Below are 27,402 nucleotides of genomic sequence, written 5' to 3'. Positions count from 1 at the left end.
ACCAAACCTGCAATCCCCTATGACTCAGTCTTCAATATGTCAGAGCTGGAACCAACGAACTTTCTCATAAAGTACATATCATACAAAACAGGTGATAGGAGATTTAGTATAGTTGCGGTTACAAGAAATATTAATAGAGTAAGTAGTTTTTTTTTGTATATTTTCGGATAAGCTAGCATACCTTTGTAGGACTCGCATCGATCCTTCGCTCCATGACTCCATCTAGGCTTCGCGCATACTCTATCACCTCACCTAGCTATATGGTATGAGAAATTAAATGAGAAATTGCGTGCGCACCATTTCACAACAGAAACTATTAACACCCACACCTAACTAGTCAGCCAAGTAGTTTAGTAGCATTAATAATGAGCACACACCTCTACCCTCTACTGTCAATGCCAAACGATCCCGATCAAAATTTGCCTCTCCCTGATTTCTCTCTCTTTCCTGAAAACAGTACATCTCTTCAATTTCTGTTCATATAACTAACCCTCACTCCTCTCTCATCGATCCCCATCCTTCACACAAAGAGAGAGAGAGAGAGAGAGAGAGAGAGAGGATGAGCTTAGTAGGCCCTGATGACAACAACCATGAGGAAACCCACAAGAAAAATGGAGGAGGAGAAGAGAGCAAGAAGGCACAAAAAGTCCCCTTCTTGAAGCTCTTCAGCTTTGCTGACTCATGGGATTATCTCCTCATGGCCGTTGGCTCTGTAGGAGCTTGTGTCCATGGAGCTTCAGTGCCTGTCTTCTTCATTTTCTTCGGCAAGCTCATTAACATCATAGGAATTGCTTACCTATTCCCAGCTTCGGTTAATGATAGAGTTGCCAAGGTGATGGTTTGCACAAGGGTTCAGATCGTATTCACTGAAATTTTCAATTTTAGAACAAAGCAGATGTCGCTGCAGATTGAGCTAGCGTTCTTTTTATTGCCAAAATTTAAACTATATATTTAACACAATATTTTTTTCTCCTTAAAACTCACTTTAGACGTCCCTCCAAAAGAATTTGAAATCTGAATAATTTTGATATCATCTAACTTTTCTTTTGTCCAGTATTTTAAAACTCAAAAGTGGAAGTGAAAAGCGGGGAGGAAACTGAGGAGTCATTAGATGCTGTAGTAAAATTCATTATGCAACTATGTACAACAAGTATATACATCACCTTCAACTTCTTTTTATAATTATGTTCTCTTTCATTTGATTTGCAGTACTCATTAGACTTTGTTTATCTGGGTATTGTGATGTTGTTCTCATCATGGACTGGTGAGCGCCGAATTTTTTATTTATATGATTTTGTGTATAATAGTATCGAGTCTATTCAAAACAAAGTAATTTTAATCATGATTTAATTATAGTCATGTTTTGTTAGAGGTTGCGTGTTGGATGCACACTGGAGAGAGACAAGCAGCAAAGATGAGGCTAGCATACTTGAGGTCGTTGCTCGATCAAGATATTAGTGTGTTTGATACAGAGGCTTCAACTGGAGAGGTGATCAACGCAATCACTAGTGATATCATAATAGTAGAAGATGCCATCTCTGAGAAGGTAATTATGCTAAGGGTGTTGCTACAGGGACCCAAATAGGGAACCCAAGGCATGGGACAGGTGAGGTGTCACCATCCGGTTGCATGATGCACTGTTTATGAACAGTGCATCATACAACCGGATGGTGACACCTCACCTGTCCCATGCATTGGATCCCCTATTTGGGTCCCTGAGGCATTAATGTTATGCTAATAATCATGTTTAGTTAAAATTTCTTGCTCTCTTTTTGCATCATTCTTATGTTCTTAAGTATATTTGTGGTTTTCACTTTTCTGGTGTCTCAAATTAATCTAATCACGGGTGTTTGGTGACGGAGCAATAATATGGGGAGTTTGCAATTCATTAATTATAAGGATGAACAAGTTGGTAGAAACAATTGCACCGTTCTTTGCCACATGTATTGCTTGAATGCGCACTACACGTTGGTACTTTATGATAAAGACGTAGGTTGTTTCGTTTAAGATAAGGGGGTGTTTGGTTGCATTATTTTTGAGAAATGTTTTCTCAAAAGTACTGACGCATGACATTTATGTAATTAAGAGTTTTCTATACATTTCTATAAACTGTGTTTGGCTCCAAAAAAATTTACAGAAATATTTTCTGTAAAGTGCCCAAAAGTACCAAATTTTATGGAAATTGATTTCCTTCTAAAATGGGAGGAAATCTCTTGGAAATCTGACGCATTCATTATTTAAATAATAAAACTCATTAACTCTTTTCTACAAAGTTCTCACTTTTCTATAAAGTTGGTGGTGTTTGGTTACATTTCTATAAATTATAGGAAATGTTGCTATTTTCCCAAAAGTTATTTCTCATTTTCTTGTTTTGAACCAAACAAGCACATACAAAAAATAAGAAAATTTGTACTTTTTAACTTCTCAAAACTTTTCCTATAATTTTTTTAAGAAATACAAGGAAATCAAATTTGGGATGGAAAACATTTCCTATAATTTATAGAAATGTAACCAAACACCCCCTAAGTTGATAAACAAGTGCTATTTTCTGTTGCTTCTTAGTTCAAGATTTGATTTTTATGAACTACCTGTTGTCATGTCTTATACTTTATTTTGATTTTAATTAAAGAGGCTCATCTCGCTCCTTGTTTTGGGAAAAATATTCAACAAATACGGTGACTTGGTCCTAAATATGAGATCTTCCCCAGCCATCAACCGAGAGAAAATATTGAGCGGTTTCAATTTATTTTGTTAATATTCAACTGAATATCTACTATTAAATTAATGAACTTGTGGATTTGTATCAATATTATCATTTAAAAGGTATAAAATTTCTAGATACGCTATTAATATAACTGACCAAAATCACCTTCAACTTATACTTTATTATTTTTAGTATCAATTTTTTGGGAACTTTTTAGTCTTTGTTTTAAGGGTCTTTGGAATCTCCTTTATTGGCATAACTATCCCCCATAAAAGTATTAGAAGACCAACAGAAAAAACTAGCTAGCAAATTACAATTGCAATCTGGATATAATCACAATGAGTTTAATTAAACATGACTTAACATTACTGTGATTGAGATTGCAAAGTTGATTGAGTATAGTAAGAGACAATGTTCAATTTTAAAATACCAAGCGACTATTTTAGAAATAAAATAATTCCTATAAAAATTAGAAATAAAAGTATCACTCAATAAATATACTTGTCTTTAGCGATTAGACAATTGAAACATAATTTTCTTTAAAGATGGTTACATATTCAATTTAGTCCAATTGCATAATCTTCTAATACAATCAATTACATTTGATCCAACTCATTGGTCATTAAGTTCAACAATGGGTGATGCGAATTATATTATAGTATACAATATACTAAGTAATGGGAAATAAACAGCTCTTAGCTACATTACAGTATTTAATTTTATGTTTGTTTTTGCAACTTTTGCTAAGGCAGCTCACTAGTTAGAACCTAGAATTTCAAAGCAGATGTTTCGAATTAGGGCCTGTTTGGTTGCTTTCCTTCATTTTCCAAATACATATTTCCTTCTTCTTTTTTTGTGTTTCCTTCACTTTCATGGAAAGTAATTCTTCTGTTTGTTTTGCCAAAAAACATGTGGTAAAAATAGTTTCCACAACTTTTCTTAGTTTGGTTCAACTTGAAAAAAAAAGAGAAAGCGATTGATGTGTGAATAGATTCCCTTATTTTCTAGTGTTTGGTTCAAACGGAAAAAAAAGGAAACCATGCATGATTGTGGTCACCATGATATGCTTACCACCCATATAAGACAAAATTATCGGCAACAAAAATTGAGAGTCAACGTACTTACCATCACACAAAAATATTTAAAGAGGTGAGAGACTAGTTTGCAAAAATGTTTAGAGATTTAGGTAGTAATTTGTAAAATATTTAAAGATTTGAGGAATTAATTTCAAAATATGAATATTAATTTGATGGAGAAATTTCAAAACATTTAAAGATGTGAGGGACTAATTTTAAAATGTGAGGGACTAATTGAAAAATGTTTTGGGATTAATTTCAAAATCTGAATATTTAAGGGAGAAAATTCAAAATCTTTAAAGATTTCAGAGACAAATTTTAAATTTGAGGTTGTAATTTACAATATATTTAAAGATTTAATGAATTAATTTTAAAATATGAACATTTAAGGGAGTAATTTGCATAATATTTAAAGGCGATCGAAAAATTTTAAATGATAGCTAGTTTTCACTTTTAACTAGTGAACTTGTGAGATAACATATAGGATCATATTCACTACAGATATATGACAGTCCACTATTCCAACACACTACTCTTTGAATCCAATCCCCAAACAAACCATCCAGACTCAAGATTGACTAAGAAAAGGAACTTATTCATCTTCCCCTCTTCCCCTAAATTCTAACTATTCCTCTCCATCTCAAAAGTTCTCATCACTTCTTTTCCCCCTCTCAAACTTGGAATCTGCCACGGACAAAGAGAAGAAGCTCTCATTCTCATTCACCTCGGAGCTCCTCTCCTCTCACCCTTCCTCCTCCAAACGCCCCCAAGCCCTTCGATCCCATGAACCCCTCACATCCTCCTCAACCTCAAAACCCCCAATTCATCATCATCTTCAACCCCTCCCAAACCTTAACTGAGCCCTCCTCCCCTACTAGTCATCGCCCTAATCCCTAACTTCTCCGACTTCTGCTTTGTCAACATCAAGAAGACGAAGATACTATTTTTTCCAAATTTTGACTAGGGTTTTTCTCCATGAAAAAGCAATGGAGGCGGGAGAAGAAAAGAGAAAACAATGAAATTAGAGGGAGAGGGTGCGGTAAATGTAATTCTACCATTGTTCTCTCTTTATCCCAGCAAGAACAATAACAACAATAAAGTCTCTATCCTAAATATTTGGGGTCGGCTACATGAATCATATTCTTCCATTTTACTCTATATGGGTCATCTCCTCTGTTGAGCTAAGCATCATCATATCTTTCTTGATTGCTTCTAACCAAGTTCTTTTAGGTCTACCTATAGATCTCTTTGTTCCATTAACTATAATATCATCAATTTTCCTAATGTGTTCACTAAAATACTTACAATGTACATGACCATACCCCCTTAATCAGTTCTCTCTCATTTTATCCTCAATAGGAGCAACCTCTAATTTACTACGGATACATTCATTTATTATCCTAACTTTTAACGTATACCCACTAGATCATCTCAACATTCTTATTTTTGCTATGCTCATCTTTTGCACATATTATTTTTTTAATTGCCCGACATTCCGAACCATAAAGCATTGTTGGTTTTATAACTTTCCTATAAGTCTCATGGATATTCTACGATCATACAAGGCTCCCGAAACATTCCTCCATTTTAACCATCCTAATTTAATTCGATTAACAAACATCATCCTCAATCTCACGATCTGCCGAATAATTAATCTTAAATAATGAAATTGATTACTTTTAGCTATCTCTTAGCCATCAATATGTACTATAGTCTCTTTTCTTCTTTTATTTTCTCCTTCGTTAGTTCTTACTGCGGCTATTACTCTATAATACATATCTTTAATTACATCAATATATAAACTAGATATGTGTTTCTTTTTTTAAACACACCATATTACCTCCATAGGTACTCTATTATAAGCTTGTTCTACATCAATAAAAACCATGAGTAAATCCTTTCTTTTTTTCATATATTTCTCCATCAGCCTTCTCAAAATATGTATGGGCTCCATAGTTAACTTCCTGGCATAAAATTGAATTGATTTTTAAATACACTTGTCTCTTTTCTTAGCATTTGTTCAACTACCCTCTCCCAAAGTTCTATGGTATGACTCATGAGTTTAATACCATGATAGTTTGAATAACTTTGTATATCTTATTTATTCTTATATATCGGTATCAAAGTACTAATCCTCTACTCATTAGGCATTCTCTTTGCCTCAATTATATTCTTGAATAATTTGGCCAACCATCATAATCCTTTCTCTAAGATTTTTCCAAACTTCAATGAGGATATTATATGGTTCTACGGTTCTTTCATTTTTTATTTTATTTAGAGCATCTTTTACCTCGCTAGCCCTAATTTTTTAACAATATCTATAATTTCTATCATTCTCTATACTGTCAAATTCTCTATGTTGCTCGCCTATTTGATTATCATTAAATAATTTACGAAAGTAACTCTTCCACCTCTCTTTTATTTCCTCATCCGTTACTAGAACTCTTTAATCCTCACTCTTAATCAACCTAATATTACCCAAGTCCATACTTTTCCTTTCTCTTATCTTAGCAAACTTATATACATGTATGTATGTACACACACACACACACACACACACACATATCATACTCTCTTTAAAAGAGAGAGTTGTAGAAAAACTTTCCAATGATTATATTACCCCTATTCTTTTTTGATATTACATTCTAATATTAATTAAACTAAATTAATTATTATTATCAATTAATTATATTATATATCACTTTGAGTTTATATAATTTGGTCCCTAAAACATTCAACGTTATTGTAAAAGTCTACATCATATTAATTATTAGTAATGTATAATATATATTAATAGATAATTGCATGTTAATAAAGTATTAGAAATATTCTAAAATTATATCATGAAACTCATATAGGAAAATTACAAAGAGCATTCTTATGTTTAGGTAACAAGACAGAAGGTACAAACATAAAATTTTAGAAAATATTAAGATATTTAAGTGTAGCAAGATATGTTATCTAAAATAAATAAAAGTGCAGCAAGATACAAATAGAGATATATAAGTATAATTTTGGTAAACTATAAGGTATTTAAGTTCATTTAAGCCTATAAAAGATTTGTTATACACAAACAATAGTATATACTATCTCATTGATAAATAATATTCATCATACAATATGAGGCCAGATGCTAGCTTATATTTATATAGTAGAGGAGATGTGGAAAAATTAAAGCATCATATTTTGAACGAATCTCAAAATTTTGAATTATTTCCTAAAATTATATACTTCGTTTAAAATACTTTAGAAGAGGTTTTCAAAGGACTACTACAAAGTGTTAGACATCAGATAAATATTGAACAAATAAAATCTATGATATCAGATTGTAAAAACCAGATATATATATAATACTAGGTATCATATGAAATAATATTCATACATAACATGACATTGTAATATGTAATCTAACATATTAATGAATTTTAAACATAAGAATTTGCATCAAGATATATCTTAAGATTTGGGAGAGCTAAGAGTGAAGAGATTTGGGAAAAAAACTATGGCCTTTGTGGGTTTTGTGAGTTCTGATTTTGCTTACTAAACAGATCCAAACCCGAGCCCACAATCAAATGAAAAATAACATGATTTTCTCGATATCTTCAAAGAGATATATCGGCCATATTTTTTATAACGGTCGATATATCAATAAAATCACCAAACAAAAGAAAATAATATAAAATATTACCGAGGTAAAGTCTTTAACCCGATATATTGGCCAATATAGCAATATATCGACTGATATTTAATAGAATGCATATAAGAGTAAATATGTAAATATTATTTAGATATTAGTTCCTTGATTTTAAATATCTAATAATTTTATGTTATTCCCTCAAATTTTTGAAATTGCTCATAATTTTAGGGACCACTATTAAATTATTAAAATTTTGAAGGACAAATTATAAATAAGCCATATTGAAAAGAAGAGTTAAAATTTTAAAAAACCCTCTCAATTATGTGGATTGTCTTAAAAAAACCAGTCAACTGATTCAATTTGACAAAACCCCTTATTAGGGGGGTGTTATAGATAACCCCTCTCAATTTTGGTGTAATTTTAGGAATCATCTCTCAACTATAGCGTGTCTCATAAAAACTCCCCTAATCTTTTACACTTCTATCAACAAACCCCCTTAATATATTTACTTTAATATGTGATTTAGACAAAATACCCTCTTGAAAAAAAATTTAATTAAAAAGAAACTCTCAACTAATAATAAAAGGACCACAACCAATTTACATTCTTTTTTCCTACATATCACCTCTTTTTCTTTCATCTCGTAAAAACCAATGTAACTCTTTTATGATTGATTGATATTTTAGTCTTTTCAAGTCAAGTATTTGTCACATAATAGATAAGACTCAATAATATTAGTTTTGAGAGGTGAGGTTTAGGTGAGAAAAGTTCATACAGGTTAAATCAAAAATTTTAAGTTGAGATAGATTATCTACAAAATACCCAAAACTTGGTGAAGATTTACTCGGTTTTAAATAGTTGGGGGGACATGCTATCTATAGTTGAGGGGGAGTTTTCTAAAATTAAACCTTAAACATAAGCACAACTTTAGGTACATGTGACATCAATTTTATAAGAGTAGAGTAATTTATAGCAAGTTTATCACTCAATCAAATAGTTTGGATTATTTTTCCTTAAGTTTATCCTACATATCAACTCTAAAAATCTTTTGCTATAAGAATCTCTAAGAGAAATTTAATATTTATTTGAGATGAGTATATGATCCTTATGATTCCCATTGTCTTTCATGATTTGTAATAAATTATTTGACAAAATAAAATAAATTATTATTTTATATTGCTCACCTTCTTATAAGATTATGAAGCTCATAGCTGGGATATGAGAATTATTGCATATATTGTATTCTTCTAACTCCTTAAGCTAAATTTTTGGATGTTGTTTGACATTGGATAGATATGAATTATTTTATTAAAATACTTAATAAGAGTGCATAATATGTATAAATCATTCCCAAATATATTTTATAATTTTCTGAAACTATAAAGTAATTGTTTTGACAAAACAAGGTTGTAAAGATGTAAAAAGAGTACAATATCAGATTTTGGAATTGATCACATAATTTATATTTTCTTTCTTAATTGAATTTGCACATTCTAACTTAGAAAACTCTAGAAAAATGTTTTTGAATTTTCACATTCTTAATTGAATTTGCACATTCTAACTTAAAAAACTCTATAATACTCGGTCGGCCAAATAAACAACTGGTGGAAGTAAACAACAGGTGAAAGTGAATTTTTTATAATTGAATAAAACCCTTAATAACTAGATACAACCTAACATTTTTCTTTGATGAATTCAAGAATTTATTTTTTCATTAATAATAATAGGTTTTTTTTGTATTGGTCATTTACACCATTAATATTTTGAAATTATACATTAAAATTACTAATCTTAAATCATTAATATTTTAAGGCTTTAAACATCACTATTTCTCTAAAAGACAAAGTGTTAAAACCACACATAGAACTATCTTTAAAAAATTTAATATATTATGATAATTATAAAGTTTTTTGCAAGATGTTATAATAAATAACTAAACTTAAAGTAAATAATTATAATATTTGACCACGTGCAGTGCACATGCATTCCACCTAGTATATATATAGGTGTGTGTGTGCATGCACACATGCACATGCACACGCACACGCACACGCACACGCGCGCGCGCGTACACACACACACACACACACACACACACACACACACACACACACACACACACACACACACACACACACACACACACACACACACACACACACACACACACACACACACACACACACACACACACACACACACACACACACACACACACACACACACACAGAGAAATATGGGTATGCTTGGTACCAAACACAAATTTTGTGCTTAGTAGTAAGATGACATAATCTTCTCCACTCATTTAAATGGGGGACCACATTCACATGGGTTGATGAGTGCATGGGGATATGCAACTATTTAAATGAGTGGAAGGGATTATATCACCTTACTATCAAGCATATCTTTTTGTGCTTGGTACCAAGCATACCCATTTCATATATCTTCTTTCATCATCTTATTTTAAAAAGTATTAAATTTTCTCATTTTCAGTTCTACCATTTAGTTCTTAGCCTTTTGTTCATATGATTTTTCATTTTCCACTTCTTAATAGAAAAGTTTAATGCCATCAACTTATATTGTGTGGTTAAACTCTCTCCGATTATAATTATACCATCTTTGCAATGATTATCATCCACTCTTCTAGTAAGGAAAAGTCTATTTGACTACTGTTAATACACTTTAAAATTTTATTAAGTGTTCATCACTTTTTCTAAATTATGTATTTGCTATTATTAAATCATTCAATGTTACAAATTCTAAAATTGATTCTTCCATATCGTTCTTATCTCCAAAACCTTCATGTATCCTCTCATGTCTGATATTATCCTTAGCAACATGCCCACTAAAATCCCCTCCTATAAATTATTTATCTTTTAATAAAATTTATTGTAATAATTTATCTAAGCTATCCTAAAATTTCCTTGTAGTACTCTCAGGTAACCTTACTTGTGGTGCATAAGCACTAATAATATTAATAACCTCTACTCCCAAAATAATTTATATTAGTATTATGCTATCTCCAACTCTTTTTACATCTATAACACTATATTTTATTATGTTATCTACAAGCACTCTCACTCTGTTTCTATTCTTCTTTTTTCCCGTGTGCCAAAGTTATATTTAGTCTTTTCAATTTCTCTAGATTTTTCACATATCCGTTTAGTTTCTTGTAAACAAATTGCACTAATCTTTCTTCTAAGCATGATATCTACTAATTCCATTATCTTATTGGTAAGTGTACCTATATTTCAAGTAGCTAACCTAATTTTATTCTCTTGTAAAAGTCTCCTATTATTTACTCTCTCATGACGTTCCAGTCTATGTCTAAAACTATTTGGCAGCCTATTAGGGGATTTTAATTTCCTAGAACACCCTTGCCCACTTATCATTACACCGGGGTGACATCGATGTAATGCGTCGCTTTTTAGGAATGCACTAGTAAACCACCCTTGCTTACTTATCATTACATTAGTATGGCAACGATGCAACATGTCACAATGGGGACGCCCCAACGAATATTCTATAGAATTCATGTCATGTTGATCTGACTATGTTTTATGCTGGCTGTCAGCTACCTAACGCAACTCTCCTCCTTTATCCTGCCTTAGGGCAGGAAGTATTGGCAATAGAACAAAGCACACGTTGGCGAAGTTGTAATTTTTCCTAACAAGAAACGTGAAAAAATCAAGCTGCAAATTTTTAATGGGGTTTAATTGGGTTTCTAGCAAAATTGGTTGTTTTGGAGAGGAATTTGATTTTATACTTTGGGTGATGTGGTACATGCTTTTCTTGGGGGTTTCCCTTTTTTGTTTGGTCAACCAAACATCAGAAAATGAAGAAACCTGACAAGTTTTTTGAGCTTTCTTCAATTTTTAGGGTTTTCTTCATTTTTTAGCGAATCATATGGACCCTTGTTGTGAGTGCTTTGAAAAAATTATTGAAAAGATTAGGCACATATGCTTCAATGGAACTTCAAATCATATATCCAATGGTCAAATATTTACTAACCTAATTGCTAATAGATTACGTAACCGAGTCGCCAAAAGATAAAAAATTACTGTAAAGATTAGGTAAAGATTAGCCACACATACATATTTTAAAAAGAAATAATGGTTACCTAATCGAGTCGCATCGAGGTGAATATAAGATTTTTTTTTCTACTGCATATGCTATGTAACTAGAGTAAAGTCGAACAAAGAATAGTATTTTAATATTTTATATCTATTTATATATTTGTACGAGCAACTAATGATATTATTTCTATAGAAATAATTTTTTATATGTGAATTTATATATATTCGTATCTTTTAAGGAGGGTATAATCAGAAATTATTTATTTATTTTTATTCCCACTTAAGTGGGAATATCAATTCCTTGTAAAATGGTTGGGAATAACAATTCTCACATTAAGTGGGAATTGATAAGAAGTGGGAATAGTAATTCTAGCGTCTAAAATACATCGTGTTTGGTACGCATGAATAAAGAGTTAGAATTGTATTCCATTCCCACTCATTCCCGCGTACCAAACAAGACGTTAGAGAATTCTATTTGTTAGTTTGTTGTTTCCCAATAAAACCCAATAGCCCTTTTGTTTGTTTTTGTTTATCAATATTAGTCTGTAAAAATGTTTGTTATTTTGAAATTAGTCCCTCAAATCTTCCTTATTTTGAAACTAGGCTCCCAAGTCATGGAATTTGCTATAAGGTCATCAATTCTAAAGGTAGTTTAAAATTAATCCCTCAAATCATTGAAACAATGAGTGTCAATTCTTAAATTATATTGAAATTAGTCCCTCCAATCAATTATGGAAGTAGCAATTAGAGGGAAGTTAGTCACTTGAATCATCAAAGTTTCTATTATGTCCCCAAGTTTTGATTAATTGTTTCAAATTAATCCGCATAGTTGCTAATTCTACTATTTATTTGAGAAACAAATTTCAATATAGCATAAGAACTGCGACACTTAATAGAAATTTTAATAATTGAGAAAATAATTTGAAAATAAGGACATAGTAGCAAATTGAATGATTCAATGAATTACTTTAAAATAGGATGATGTGAGGGACTAATATAAAAAAACCCTTTTTTATAATGAAAAACTCATTCTATCATCTTTTTACTTAATAACTCTTTTTAAAAAAACTTTTTACCTAATAATCTTTCTTTACTATGCTCAAATATTTTAGAACAAAGGGCATTTTGCCTATGACCAAAATCTTACCCCTTATCTTAAACTTGGTCACTCCTAAGGTTTGGATATTTTATGTATAAACCCAAAGCTTTATCCTATTTACTTTTAAACTCAAAAGAGTTTTTAAAGGTTTATGCCGGTAAACTTGAGTATATAAGAGTCTTTTTTGGCTATAGAACTATAGTTTTGCTTTCATTTATTTTTAACTCATCTATTTTCAGAGTTGATTATTTGCTTTAAACTCAAAGATTTATCCCCATAAATTTTTAAACTCACCCACTTTAAAAAGTCAAACTACATTTATTTTACCTTGGAAAATAAATATTTACCCCAATTTTAATTTAAGCCAATACACTCACATATAGATAATTTTTGGCTACAAATTCAAAATTTATCTTTTTTTGGCTTTATCTTTTTTTAGGCAAATTCAAAGAGGAATTTCTCCTATAAACCCAAAAATTTTAACCCCAATTTATTTGTTGAACTTACCCACTTCAAAAATATTTAAATTGTTATTTTGTTTTTCTTTTTTAACACTAATTACGCGACATGAGAACTGTAAATGAGTTTTTTTTACCTATAAACTCAAAGTTCCCCCTAGTTTACTTTAAAACTCACCCAATTTTAAAAAAATTATTTGCATGTGAACCAAAATTTTCCCCATTTAGTTTTAGACTCACTTATTTCTAGATCACTCTTAGATACAAAATAATTCATTACTTTAATTTTAACCTCACTTTGCATTTTATAAGTTTGGTATATGGTGTAAGTTGATATTCTTTTTAATGTAAATTACTATATTTTTTACGTGATTAGGTACATTATGAATTTTTAAGCTAAATATTTAAACTATTATTTTTTACTTTTTCACACTTATGTCGTGACATCGTAAGGGTCATTTTTACTTGTTGTATTGTGTATCTAATAGGATTTTAATTGGGACATTGATCCCATGAATAAATGAATTGAATAGGGATTTCGCACATGCGAATCAATGACATTAGCAAATCTATTCGGAACAATCCCAGATCATACCCACTCCACTCTAGCAAACACGATTCTTACTATTTGGAATAAAATAAGTTATCAATTGTTAAACTTGAGAAGTGCTACTATGTAATATTATTATATGCAAACATTCTGTATAACTAGGAATTTAAAGAAATTTCAGGGCTTGTTTGATAACCTTATAAAACTAGGCTAGTTTGAACTTGATCCAGTTTTAAAATGTTTTCTAATTGAAAAAAATGGGCAAAAAATGATACTATTTTTTAGTTTAATTTTAAAGGTTTTAACTGGTTTAGTTGTTGGCTAGGAGAGAGCTGGTTCACATCTAAACTAGTTCTCAAAAGAACTAGTTCTAAAATCAAGTGTGGCTCATTTTCACAAAGTTGCAAAACACACTCTTAGTGTCTTGAAGAAGTATTTGGAGTGTCAGTAACTAGATGTGGCTCTCTGGACTTTTGTGCATTAACAAGTTCCGACTACCGATAGAGAAGAAATTGATTCCTTGATGTTCCCATTTATTGGGTATAACTTGTTGCGAATAGAACCCCTTAGTATTGGTTCAAGTGCAATACATCTTCGTAGTGAATGTTTTGAACTCTTTTAAAGGTGAAAAAAATTAGCAAATTGAGCATTTATCCTTAAAAATAATAAGGGTTCTATCGACGTTCTCAAATATTTTTAACGGTATTAAGAGTGAATTTTTTTTTCTTAGGAAGTCTATTTGTAGCAATTAGAATTACATGAGATCTATTCTCAACAAATAGAACTATAAAAGGTATCTTTGCGAGATTAGATGATCCCACAGTTGGTTTGTCCTCAATTAACCATTTATCATTTGTGTTCATCCAACCATTTTATCATTTGTGTTCATCCAAAGAATGCCCTTGAATGAACTCTGTGTCATATGATTAATTAACTCAATCAACCTCGTTTTAATGTTTTATAATATCCGAGTTTTAGATATTGAAGTAGTAAGGCTAAATTGCTTAAAAATACCATAAAGTTTATCATTTTAATAATTAAATAGCACAAATTATAAATTGGTACAAAACAATACCATAAAGTTCTCAATATTTTTATGTTATTAAAATCAATCATGCAAACGTGAAAATTTTTATCCAAATATTTTTCTATAATACTGAAATTAATTTTAGAGCTTTTTAATTATTAATATTTATTAAAAAATTTATTAGAAATATCTTAACTCTATTTTTAAATAGAATTAAGATAAGTTTGAAAAAAAATTGGTTGATTTAATTACAAATTTAATAAATATTATTAGTTAAAAACTCTATAATAAACATGTAAGTATCATATAGAAACATTTAGGTAAAAATTTCCATGTTTGGATGATTGATAGTAGTAATGTGCAAACTTTGAAAAATTTATGGTATTTTTTGTTCCAAAATGCAATTTGCAGTATTTAATTGTCAAAATGGGAAACTTTATGATTTTTTTGTGCAATTTAGCCAAGTAGTAAATCATTTATCAAAAGGCTTATGGGCTGTTTGGTTCAAGTAAAATTTTGGCATTTGACATGGATTACAAATTTTTTAGATCAAAAAGTGTGTTTTTTGAGTTTTAGGATTCCATAATTAATGTTTATTTCAATAATTTTTTAGAATGTTGAATCCCAAAACTATAAAAGACACCCAAGTTTCAGAATTTGCTATATCCTCTCCAATTGAGAGGATTTGGTAAATCCCATAAATAAGTTTGTTTATCCCTCTTTCTATATTATTGTATTTTATTTTTTTGTGGGAGGCAACCTCATCAAGGTAACTATACTCACTTCTCATTCATTTTTAGAATTTGTTATCAAGATATTACAAATTGTAGAATTTACTTTCTTATGATAATGTTAAACCAAAAAAAATATTAAAATTCTCAAAGCATAAATAAAACTCTATAGATTTGAAATTCTTTATTGGACTACAAATCCTAAAATTTTTGCATTTGAATCAAACAACCCCTTAACGTACCAAAAAGAAATCATTTAAAATCGAGGGCATCAGAGACAGGTTTTTAAAGGTCGGATTGGGGATAAAAGCTATGTTTCGATCCCAGCTTGAAAATTTCCCACTACGAGCAAATCATGCTCGCAACTTATTGGAATTTAGGGTTAGGGTTTTAGTTTTAGAATGATGGCCACGCTCGATCGAATTTGCTTCACAGGTACAATCCGCACACAAAGATTTTTTCTTTTTCTTTTTCTTGGTGTCTTTATTGTTGCAAGTTTCGATGTCAAGTTTCTATTATTTATTAATTGCCTCACCGTATGATTTTGTCAAATTTGGAATCGACATTAACCCCCAATTTGTTAGTACTAGATACACTGAGCCACCGTTAACAATGGCACTTGCAGGTTGGCAACTTTATGCACTACATATGCCGATTCATCGCTGGATTTGCCATTGGGTTTTCAAGAGTCTGGCAAATAAGCCTCGTTACCCTCTCTATCGTCCCTCTGATCGCCATTGCTGGTGGCATCTACGCCTATGTAGCCGTTGGGCTCATCGCTCGTGTGCGCAAATCTTATGTCAAGGCCGGAGAAATCGCTGAAGAGGTCAATTTTGCTAGCATCTTGTTATGGTTTGTAGGGTAAATTGATAATTAGCCTCTCGAATATTTGAAATTGATATTTAGTTCCCCAAATTATATAAGTCAAGCTTCTTCTCTAGTTTGGGGTCTTGAAGAAGAAGAAGAAAACTGTTGGAGGATATGAATTTTGGATTTTGGTTTGGGCTTGGATTCTGAATTCCCGTATAATTTTCTCAGTGTTGGAATTGAGGGTACATTATGCATACATCAAGTTAATGTTAATAGAAATATTTCAAATGACGACTTAACGGGAGGAGTGATTTGGTGCGACTTATAGGATTTAAGGGAATGAACATGAATTTCTAAGATTTGAAGGACTAATATCATATCAGAATATAAAAACTGTAAGGGGTTAATATCTATAAAACTCTAATACTTATCGTCCCTGGGGTTGGCCATCCACTTGATAACATGTTACTCTAAAATGAGCTTAAATCTGATAAGCGCTAACAAATGACTTGGAGGGTGATAAGTCTTACTGAGGATATAGATAGGTGGTTGTAGGCTTGTAGCCAATTTATCCTTGTCTGTATATGTTTGCACTTGAATGAGTTTAGCTCATTGGTCTACATTGCACGTTGGTTACTTTTGTTGGCAGGTTATTGGGAATGTTAGGACAGTGCAAGCATTTGTGGGAGAACAGAAGGCACTGGAGAGCTACAGGAATGCATTGGTGAATACCTACAAGTATGGGAAGAAAGGTGGGTTGGCTAAGGGACTTGGGCTCGGGTCACTGCATTGCATTCTGTTTTTTTCGTGGGCATTGCTCACTTGGTTCACTAGCATCGTTGTCCATAGGGACATAGCAAATGGAGGGGAGTCATTCACGACGATGCTCAATGTTGTCATTGCAGGATTGTAAGTCTCTTATAATTTATCTTGTCGGATTCAGTTTGGAATTTTGAAGTACTATTTCACCACTGAAATGTAGATTCCAGTTACACATAGGAAATCGTAGGTACTGTATGAACTGTTCATAGTAATTAATATTACAAGTTATTTTTTTCTCAGGCCCACACATTTCTTAAGAAATTGTCAAGGACTTCTTGGTAGATTTTGTTTAATCTTTTTCCATAACAAGTTGGCTTGTGAAAATGGTAGTTTTTGGTACTTCACTTCGAGCTGTAGTTTCTTCATATAGTTTCTCCATAAAACCACAAGGCTCAAGTAAATCTAATATAGTTTCCCAAAGTTGAAGTAATATGGAAATTGAAGAATATCATTTAGAGAAATAACATTATTATGATGGTAACATGGGTTTATCTCAAATTTTTGGTGTCCTCTACATGAACTTTTTTTGCCCATTCAATTCTTTTAATGGACCATCTCGATCAATAATCTTCTTTTGCTATTGGATCCATATCATTGTAGTCTACCACTATTCTAAGCTACTACCTATTATATCCGATGCATTGTTCATATGTTCCTTTTAGCACATGTCAACTTACCCAAGGGGATTATCCCTTATCTTTTCTTCAACGAAGCTACCTGGTGGCTCTGCTCAAATTTGGATCTAGAGGAGTATTAGCATCAGCTACAGAGAAATAAGTCCTTCGTTCATGGTTGCCTAATTCTAAACCTTCCTCACAAGTTCCGTAAATCTAGCGTAATTAGTGAATAGGGGTTCCATAGTCTTATCCACTTGATTGTGCAAATTTTTCACTTGCCATTCGGTTGTTTTGTATTGTTTTGTTAGATAATTCTTGTTGACTGTGGGGAATTTAGTTTAAGGTATAGCTCTCGAGAATTCTCTTTGATCAATGAAGTGTCATCTCTGAAAAGGCTCATGAAACCCTCTTTTGTATAATGCTTAGCAACTTCTTGTTATGCAATTTTGATTATCATTAATTTCCAATTCAACCCACATTTTTAATCAAGCACTATTTGTAAAAATGTGTAGACCCATATATTTTCTTCTGCTCTGTTAGAAAAGCTATTCTTATGAAATAGCTTTTCAGAGCACTAATCCAAAATGGTTTTGCCAATTGATGTCATTTCTCTTCTACTCTTATTTTCTGCGCCAAATGTATCACACAAATTATTTTTTTTAAGGTAAACTGTGTGTAAGTTTCACATTTCCAACTTCTAGCTCTAATGATCTTTCTATTCAAGAATGTCACTATACGCAAATCCTCTTCAGCTAATCTTTAGACATATTGATAGTTGAAATGTAATACAGGGCACTGGGTCTAGCAGGCCCAAATGTCTCCACATTCCTCAGAGCAAGAACCGCTGCATACCCCATTTTTCAGATGATAGAAAGGAACACGGTTAGCAAAATAAGTTCAAGGACGGGGAAAACACTGCCTAGTGTTGATGGTGACATTGAATTTGACAATGTTAGGTTCAGTTATCCTTCACGACCTGACGTCCAAATATTTGACAGCCTTAGTCTTGACATACCATCTGGGAAGATTGTTGCTCTTGTTGGTGGAAGTGGTTCGGGAAAGAGCACTGTCATCTCACTCATCGAGCGGTTCTATGATCCTCTTTCCGGAGCAATTCTCTTGGATGGACATGACATCAAGGGTCTAGACCTTAAGTGGTTGAGGCAGCAAATAGGATTGGTCAATCAAGAGCCAGCCCTTTTTGCCACAAGCATCAGAGAGAACATACTCTATGGAAAAGATGATGCAACCCTTGATGAAATAACCGGTGCTGCTAAACTTTCTGAGGCCATAACTTTCATCAACAACCTTCCTGAGCGATATGAGACACAGGTGATTATTCTTGTCTTTTGTTTAATCATTATTGTAGATCAATAATTATTGATACATGTAGCTTATTTTCAAGCTTTAACATTTTCATTGATATATTATTAACTCAGCTTTCAATTGTCACATTATACCACTTAAACACAAGGAATCGCTGCACTAGTATGAAATCTGGTGGCTGGTGCTCTTACAGTTTAAACGAACTTCTGAAACTGCAGAGCATTGGTTGGAATTATTATGCGTTACCAAATTGCTTGAGATGCATATAACCTTGTTATCTTGTCAGTTCTAGAAAAAGCAATTGCCAAGCTTATGAATGGAGAAAATGTTTCAGGTTGGAGAGAGAGGAGTCCAGTTGTCTGGTGGGCAAAAACAGCGCATAGCAATATCAAGAGCGATATTGAAGAACCCATCAATTCTTCTCCTTGATGAGGCCACAAGTGCACTTGATGCCGAGTCAGAGAGAAGCGTTCAGGAGGCACTTGACCGTGTCATGGTGGGTAGAACTACAGTTGTAGTGGCCCATAGACTCTCCACTATAAGGAATGCAGACATCATTGCAGTGGTCCAAAATGGGAAGATTGTGGAGACTGGAACCCATGAGCAGCTCATGCTGAACTCTGAGAGTGCCTATGCTTCCCTTGCTAAGCTCCAGGATGCTTCTGCCCAGCAATCATCCCACTTTGAGAAAGCAAATACCACACCTTCTCAGAGGTAATCCCTTAGCTTGACTGCCGTTATTTAATGTGTGGTTCATGTCAAAAAATATTGGTTTATTGATATATATATATATATATACTTTTGTCTAGTATCAACTATTCACATAACTTGTCACGTAAAACAAGCTTGGGAGCGAGCTTTCGCTCTGACAAGGACTCTGTCAATCACCTTGTTCCGGAAGAAATTGATCCTCCTAAAGCAAAGCCTGTCTCCATGAAAAGATTGTACTCTATGATAGGTCCTGATTGGATATATGGCGTGTTTGGAACAGTGGGTGCATTTGTAGCTGGTGCTCAAATGCCGCTCTTTGCTCTTGGAGTAACTCAAGCTCTCATTTCCTATTATATGGACTGGGAGACTACTCAGAGGGAAGTAAAGAAGATAGCATTGCTCTTCTGTGGTGGTGCCGTTCTCACAGTGATTTTCCATGTCATTGAGCACTTAAACTTTGGTATCATGGGTGAAAGACTCACACTTCGCGTCAGAGAGAAGATGTTTGAAGGTGAGACAGTCATTTATTGTTTTTCTGCTTATCATGTCCTTTTTTCCTATGGGTCAAAGTTAGCCAGTGAAATCTCTGGCTTCATGTTATATCGTATATGCTAAGGTGATTCTCTATCTAATTTCGTTACTTGTGTTTCCAGCAATGCTACGAAATGAGATAGGATGGTTCGATGAGACTAGTAATAACAGTGCGATTTTGTCATCTCGGCTTGAAACTGATGCCACTTTGCTCAAAACTATAGCTGTTGATCGCTCAACTATCCTCCTCCAGAATATAGGGATGATGGTAACATCATTCATTATCGCTTTCATCATTAACTGGAGAATAACTCTTGTGGTTTTGGCTACTTTCCCGCTAATGGTCAGTGGGCATATTGCTGAGGTATAACTTTTATTGTTAGATGTTTATTTTGTTGTATTTCCTAGCCATATTATATGATCTCTGATATTTACTATTCGTCTATGTATCTCCTATAGAAACTATTCATGAAAGGATTTGGAGGGAACCTGAGCAAGACATACTTAAAAGCTAACATGCTTGCTGCAGAGGCTGTCAGCAATATTCGGACAGTTGCTGCGTTTTGCTCAGAGGAGAAGATTATTGACCTATATTCCAGGGAGCTCGAGGCACCCTCAAAGCAATCTTTTCGTCGTGGCCAGGCTGCAGGCATCTTTTACGGTGTCTCCCAGTGCTTCCTCTTTTCTTCATATGCATTGGCTTTGTGGTACGTGAAACATAAAAACCAAAGAAGTTGCTCTACCTTCCAGCATTATTAACTCTAGGGCCAGTCACTCTTCCTCTCGATCCAGGGAGTGTTATCTCATCCTTCAAGCTATAGTTGTGGCACCTGACACACCAAGTCATATGATATGATCGTATCACTATCACATATAAATCCATATTATTGGATAGCAGCAAGTAACAGTCAAACTTGATTTATCAAGTTGTATTTTGATTGATTCGCATACATCCTGAAGTTCAATATTCTCATTGTATCAAGTTCCTTTATCTTCCATGTTCAAGTCTTGTATCTACCTATACACTCGATGGTGTCTCATTCATGCAAGTGAGAGTGATTAAGGAGATCTGAAAGACTTTAGCTCTTCAGGAGCACATACTGTTGAGTTGTTCAGACCATCATTAGCTAACCTCTGTGTGTGTGTGTGTATATATGATGTAATGGGTATGAGGTGACAGCTCATTTTGCTAAATGAGCTAGCAAGAGATAACCATGTGAGGAGGCCCACCTTTCTTGTCACGTCAAAAAGTTTGGACCTTACCACTTCCATCTCATGGTAGTTCATTTTGCCAAATGAGCGGCCACCTCATAACCATTAATACAAATGTGTGTGTGTAGATATATATGCATGTATTGCGGGAGAGGGAGGGAGGGAGGGAGAGGGGGGGGGTATACTTGGTAGTAAGCACAAATTTGGTACTTGGTAGCGACGTGGATGCTTCTTATCCACGCATTTAAAGATGTCCATTTAAAAATGATCTCTGCTTGATTACCCACCCATTAAATGAGGGGATAAGAAGTGGTCACATTACTATCAAACACAAAATTTGGTGCTTCGTACCAAGTATGTCTATCTTTTTGGTCACAACTTCTGGTTTTCTACTCCTTTGTAAGTCACAATTTTAAAAAAATCTCAACAATGTCCTCACAACTTGAAATAAATGCCCTCACTTTTGGAATTCCCAGGAGTGCCCTCGCAACCAAAAGTTGTACAAAATTCTCATGCAACCGAAAAATCCAAGAATGAAACTATCCAGAAACATGTCCTCACACTTCAAAAAATCACAACGAGAAGAAAAAACACGTTCAACATCCCAGACTTTCCAATACTTAGGTACCCCCATATATCATATGTCATGCACCAGATACTAGTATATATATGTCATGCCACTCAGGGCTCTGTCCACCAACTTTTCCACCATATTTTTTGTCTTGAATTTGCTTTGAGATGTGTGCTGATGTGTGATACACATCAAGACTATCTTTAAGGTGCATGTGTTGACGTGTACCATACATCAACACGCATCTCAGCAAATCCTAGGGATAAAAAAGTTGGCGGATAGTGTATACTCTCTCTATGGTTAATGTGTAACCTTATCTGAACTCCCTACATAACCTCAAATAACAGAAGCATTTCAAAATGAAAACCATTGATTGCCTATAATAATCCAAGAATTATTCAAAAGTTTGATTAGGTTGGGTGTGATTGATTTTACCGTTAATGGAGCTGTATTTTGAGGATCTAGTACTCTGTGTTTTCTAGTTGAATCTGATAAAATCACATACTTATGGGTAAAACTATACAATTTTGTTTTGGCCCTGTTTTGCAGGTATGGCTCAGTCCTCATGGGCAAAGGGCTTTCGAGCTTCAGCTCTGTCATGAAATCCTTTATGGTCTTGATAGTGACTGCATTGGCCATGGGAGAGACTTTAGCAATGGCTCCGGACATCATCAAAGGGAACCAAATGGCAGCTTCAGTGTTTGAGGTGTTGGACCGAAAGACTGAGGTTGTAGGGGATGTTGGAGAGGATGTTCAGAGAGTAGATGGAGTAATTGAGATGAGGGGTGTTGAATTTCAGTACCCTTCACGACCTGATGTTAGAATTTTCAAAGAGTTTGATTTGACAGTGAAGGCTGGGAAGAGCATGGCATTGGTGGGTACAAGTGGTTCCGGCAAAAGTACAGTTCTGTCACTGATATTAAGGTTCTATGATCCAGCATCCGGAAAAGTTATGATTGACGGTATGCATTTGGAACCAAAGTTTTCTTCAATATGCTACATTCTCTTCTTTTTTACTTTAATGCATACATTATATTAAATCGAGAGAAGCCACATAAATCGAAACTACTTATTTTTGTTTCAGCTGTTTTAATGTTGCTGTTGAATATTTTTGTGTATGTCAGCGCATGAGTTTCAAATACATTGAGTTAGCCATAACGTGTAGTATATTTTAGAGGTGAATCGTTCTAAATATGTGATATATGCACTTTATGAACCGCAGTCTCCTATAAGATAATACTATGCTCTTTGTAATAGAAGTACTTTTCCATAACAGAACATAAGTCTTGAAAAGGGTTCAGTGTACTTATGAAATGACATCTTTTTGAGTTATGAACAGATATTAGTCAATGATTTATCCTGAGTTAGTGATGTCATAGCCCTAATCTAAGCAACTGAATAAAAAATACGGATTCCTCATCAAGTTGGAAGTACTTTATGGGTGTTGAGACGACGGTATTGTTTGGTAAAGGAGATTAAGTCGTAGGTGTCAAGCTTTTAGAGTAAGTAGGAATTACCAATTTGCATATTTCCGTTGTTTGCGTACTGTGTTTAGGATGTAGGAGTTGGATATTTTGTCTTTGATCACTGGAATCAAATAGCTCCAGCTTGATGATGGAGTTTTCATTCTCAAAATGGGGTCCTTTAGGGGGTTTCAAGATTATGCCAGATAAATGGACACTAGTTTTTCATGACTCCACTTGCCAGATAAGCCTATTTGTTATACATCGTGAATTCATAGCTCGGTTATCCATTTTATGTTTTCTGAAACCTTCGACATTATATCCTATGATGAGTATACATTTTTTTGTTTTCATCAAAGGCTTGATTTTCTCAAATTTCCCTCACTTTTCAGGTAAAGACATTAAGGAACTTCGAGTCAAATCCCTACGAAAACACATCGGGCTTGTCCAACAGGAGCCAGCACTCTTTGCCACCACCATTTACGAAAACATCCTCTATGGGAAGGACGGTGCGACAGAATCAGAAGTCATAGAAGCAGCGAAGCTTGCGAATGCACACTCCTTCATAAGTGCCCTACCCGAAGGCTACTCAACTAGGGTTGGGGAGCGTGGGGTCCAATTATCTGGTGGTCAGAAGCAACGGGTAGCCATTGCTCGGGCCATTATAAAGAATCCAGCCATCCTTCTTCTTGATGAGGCAACGAGTGCTCTTGATGCTGAGTCTGAGCGTGTAGTTCAGCAAGCACTTGATCGTGTCATGAGAGGCCGAACCACTGTCATGGTAGCTCATAGACTTTCCACAATCCAGAATGCTGATATTATCTCGGTACTTCAGAATGGGAAGATTATAGAGCAAGGGAGTCATTCTGCTCTTGTGGACAATAGGAATGGTTCTTATTTCAAGTTGACAAAACTTCAGCAACGTTCACAGTAACAGTAGTTTTAGTATCTGTTTGTTGTACAGAAGTACAAATCAACTCCTGCTTCTTGTGCCACACAAATATAGGCAATCTCTTATACAATGTGAGTCCTCTTTATCTTCTTTTTCCGATGTATCTAAACTTCATTGTTTTCACTGTATCATTGTGTTAACAATATTGATCATTAGAAATAATACCAATAGATGAAAGTTGTTCTGCATTTCGTACTTGTTTTATAAATATTTTTGAATTTAATTGTTGGTTAGCATTTGTATTTTAGTGAGTATTAACTAGTTTTCCAACAGCTATTAGCGTACTAGAGGACATACATTGTCTCAGTCTTCACGTATTGTATTAAGCGGTTTTCTATGTTCATAGTACTATTTTTTGATGTTGTGATAATCACACTAGTAAATATTTATCGAAGGTTGGGCTGGACCTCAATGGGCAAGGGTTTGGGCCTGCCCATGTGTCCTAGCCAGGATCTACACTCAGCCTGAAACCTGCTTCTTAACCGTGAATCAGCTTCTTCTGTTACTTCTTTTTAACAACAGGATCGTGATGTTAATCTCTGAAACATGTAATATGACGTTTATTAGCAACACGGCAAGTTTAAAACAATATTAAAACAAGCTCTTAATAATTATTGACACATTTACAACAACGAACAACAAAGAGGCCATCAAACCCGACTGCTCCACGAAAAGGTGAAGGTGGATTATGAGAAGGTCCCGGATCCAATTGTGTAACTGGCATAACAAATATGAAAACAACAACATCCTCATCAACAACAGGAAGATTATTAAAAAAAAAAATACGTGAAACTAACTCTGAGCAACCAAATAATACTTCTGGACAAATTTCTCTAGCTACAGAGATGAGTCCATTGGACGCATGTTACCAAGATTCTGAAAGATAAAACATCTAGCAACGCATTTAACTTTGGGTTTTCATACTTGAGGCACATTACTGACAATGGGCATAGCTTTTATGTTCTGAATTTTCGATTATTTTTAGGTTCACCACTGGAGCAGAGGGGGTCCAACTGATCTCCAAAGAAGGTACAAGCAAAATTCATTCTTGAGCTTTGACTGCTTGTTGAATGGTCAGTTTTTCTACGTGATTTTATGTCCACACACCCAACCTCCAATTATGGAATGTAGAGCTGTAGAAGATAAGAATGCATGACTAATGCCTCGGTAAAGTGAGGAATATCCATGAGACTATGTTTCCAAATGCCCAATTAGGTGCATCAAAAAGGATTTAGATATATTTAGTATGAAATTAGTACTTTCAGGGCCTGTAGTTCTAACTTTTGTGACCCTTGGTGTCAGTCTTGCCGATTTAAGCTCTCTCTCTCTCTCTCTCTCTCTCTCTCTCTCTCTCTCTCTCTCTCTCTCTCTCTCTCTCTCTCTTTGAACTTACTATCCAATTTTCAATTTTGAAAGAGACTACAACGATGAATATTCTCACATGCTTTATTTTTTGGGCCTTAACGGGGAATACTTCAACAATGTGGTCTTGATGCTCAACCTAAGCACCTTAACTGATAAATCTAACATCAATATCTTTAAAGGATTTAAGAGAAAGATAACATGTGATTATTCTATTAAGAGATAGTACTCTTGTGTTTGCCTTTCGTACGGGAAATGTAGAACTTTTGCCATGAAATGCTCACTAACTTTAACCTGAATGAAAGCATAAACTCAAGTAAACCTTGCATTTCCTTTGAAAATGAGAATACTCATGTACATGTGATGGAAAAGTTGTCCCAGGTTCAACAACAAAACACAACATGGACCGATTGATCTTTAATGGTGGTAATCACAATCAATTCATATTGGTCTTTGATAAGTCTACATTCCATTTGTCTATGGATTGTACGAGATGAGAATCTATGACCAACGCCTAGATAAAGTGAGGAATATCCCTGAAAATGTTTCCTAATGGCAGTTAGATTCATAAAAAAGGACACATGTACTTTTAGCATGAAATTAGTACTTTCAGGGCCTGAACTTACGAGTTGTGCACTATTAGTCCATTAATCTTTCGTATTTAAGCTCAGTTTAACTTCTTATCCAATTTGCATTGTCGGAAGCGATTAAAACAACAGAAACTCTAAAATGCTTTAGCCCTTTGGCCTGAAACAGGGATTACTTCAACATGTGGTGTTTATTGCTAGCTAAGCATCTTAACTACTTGAAATCAAACATCAATATAATTGAAGGATTAATAACATGTGATAATGCTATTAAGAGAGTAGTCTTGTGCTTGGTTTTTGTCTACAAAAATACAGAATTTTTTTCTACACAATGCTAACTAACTTCGAGCTGGATCAAAGCATAATCTCAAGCAACTTGTGCATTCCCTTAGAAAGTTAGAATATCTATATAAATAGGGTCAAATGAATGTCCCATGTCAAATCATAACTAGCTAGGACATGTTAATTTTAATGATAAACACAAGCATTTTATACTAGAGTTGAACTTTTAGTTCCTATTTAACTAAGTCCAGGTTACCTCCAAATATGGATTATATAAATAAGGATCTATTATCGATGCCTACTAGATAAAGGGAGGAATGTCCATGAGAATGTTTTAAAAGGCCAACCAATTACAGAAAAAAGGATAGAGTTTCATACGTTTGAGTTAAATCATCAGATATTTGAGCATGAATGGGTACATCTTTCTAGTCTTACAAGTTACCATGAACATTTTCAGCATTTGAAGAAGTTGGATTTAAACCACAACTTTCCTCCCGATTAAATTTGAGATTGACCATTGGATCCATCACTTCCATTTTAACCATGTTGTAAACTTGTTACGCAATTTGTGATGCCAAAACAAACTATGTATACTCTAAAATGCTCAAGCCCCTTGACCCAAATGGATAATGCTTGATGTGTGTCACTGTTGCTAGTATAGCATGCTAACTACTTAAATCTAAAATCAGTGTCATGGAGGAAGCAGGAGATGCATATCATGCTATATAAATATAGCTTTTGGTAATAGACTCTTGCATAAGCAGGTACATGAACTAACTTACTCTTGCATAAGCAGGT

At 33.8% G+C, this 27,402-nt stretch overlaps 1 protein-coding gene across 4 annotated transcripts; it reads left to right on the top strand.

Moving 5' to 3' along the window:
• Nucleotides 394–25,682, top strand: LOC109837116 (ABC transporter B family member 2-like). Of its 4 annotated transcripts, XR_002246186.1 has the most exons (13): nucleotides 394–832; nucleotides 1,210–1,264; nucleotides 1,371–1,546; nucleotides 15,984–16,184; nucleotides 16,818–17,077; nucleotides 18,399–18,939; nucleotides 19,268–19,647; nucleotides 19,743–20,155; nucleotides 20,298–20,539; nucleotides 20,635–20,882; nucleotides 22,508–22,920; nucleotides 23,814–24,444; nucleotides 25,359–25,682. XR_002246186.1 is itself a non-coding variant. In XM_020405209.1 (12 exons), the coding sequence occupies exons 1-12, from the start codon at nucleotides 560–562 to the stop codon at nucleotides 24,353–24,355; spliced, it is 3,708 nt and encodes a 1,235-aa protein (XP_020260798.1). In that variant the 5' UTR covers nucleotides 394–559; the 3' UTR covers nucleotides 24,356–24,561. The 4 variants fall into 4 exon arrangements, 3 of the variants coding, with proteins under 3 accessions (XP_020260798.1, XP_020260796.1, XP_020260799.1); XM_020405209.1 differs by lacking the exon at nucleotides 25,359–25,682 and having other exon boundaries at nucleotides 19,779–20,155; nucleotides 23,814–24,561; XM_020405207.1 differs by lacking the exon at nucleotides 25,359–25,682 and having other exon boundaries at nucleotides 23,814–24,561.

This window comes from Asparagus officinalis, chromosome 4 (assembly GCF_001876935.1).
Source record: "Asparagus officinalis chromosome 4, Aspof.V1, whole genome shotgun sequence".
NCBI lineage: Eukaryota > Viridiplantae > Streptophyta > Magnoliopsida > Asparagales > Asparagaceae > Asparagus > Asparagus officinalis.
This window is presented reverse-complemented; position numbering and strand designations above follow the sequence as displayed.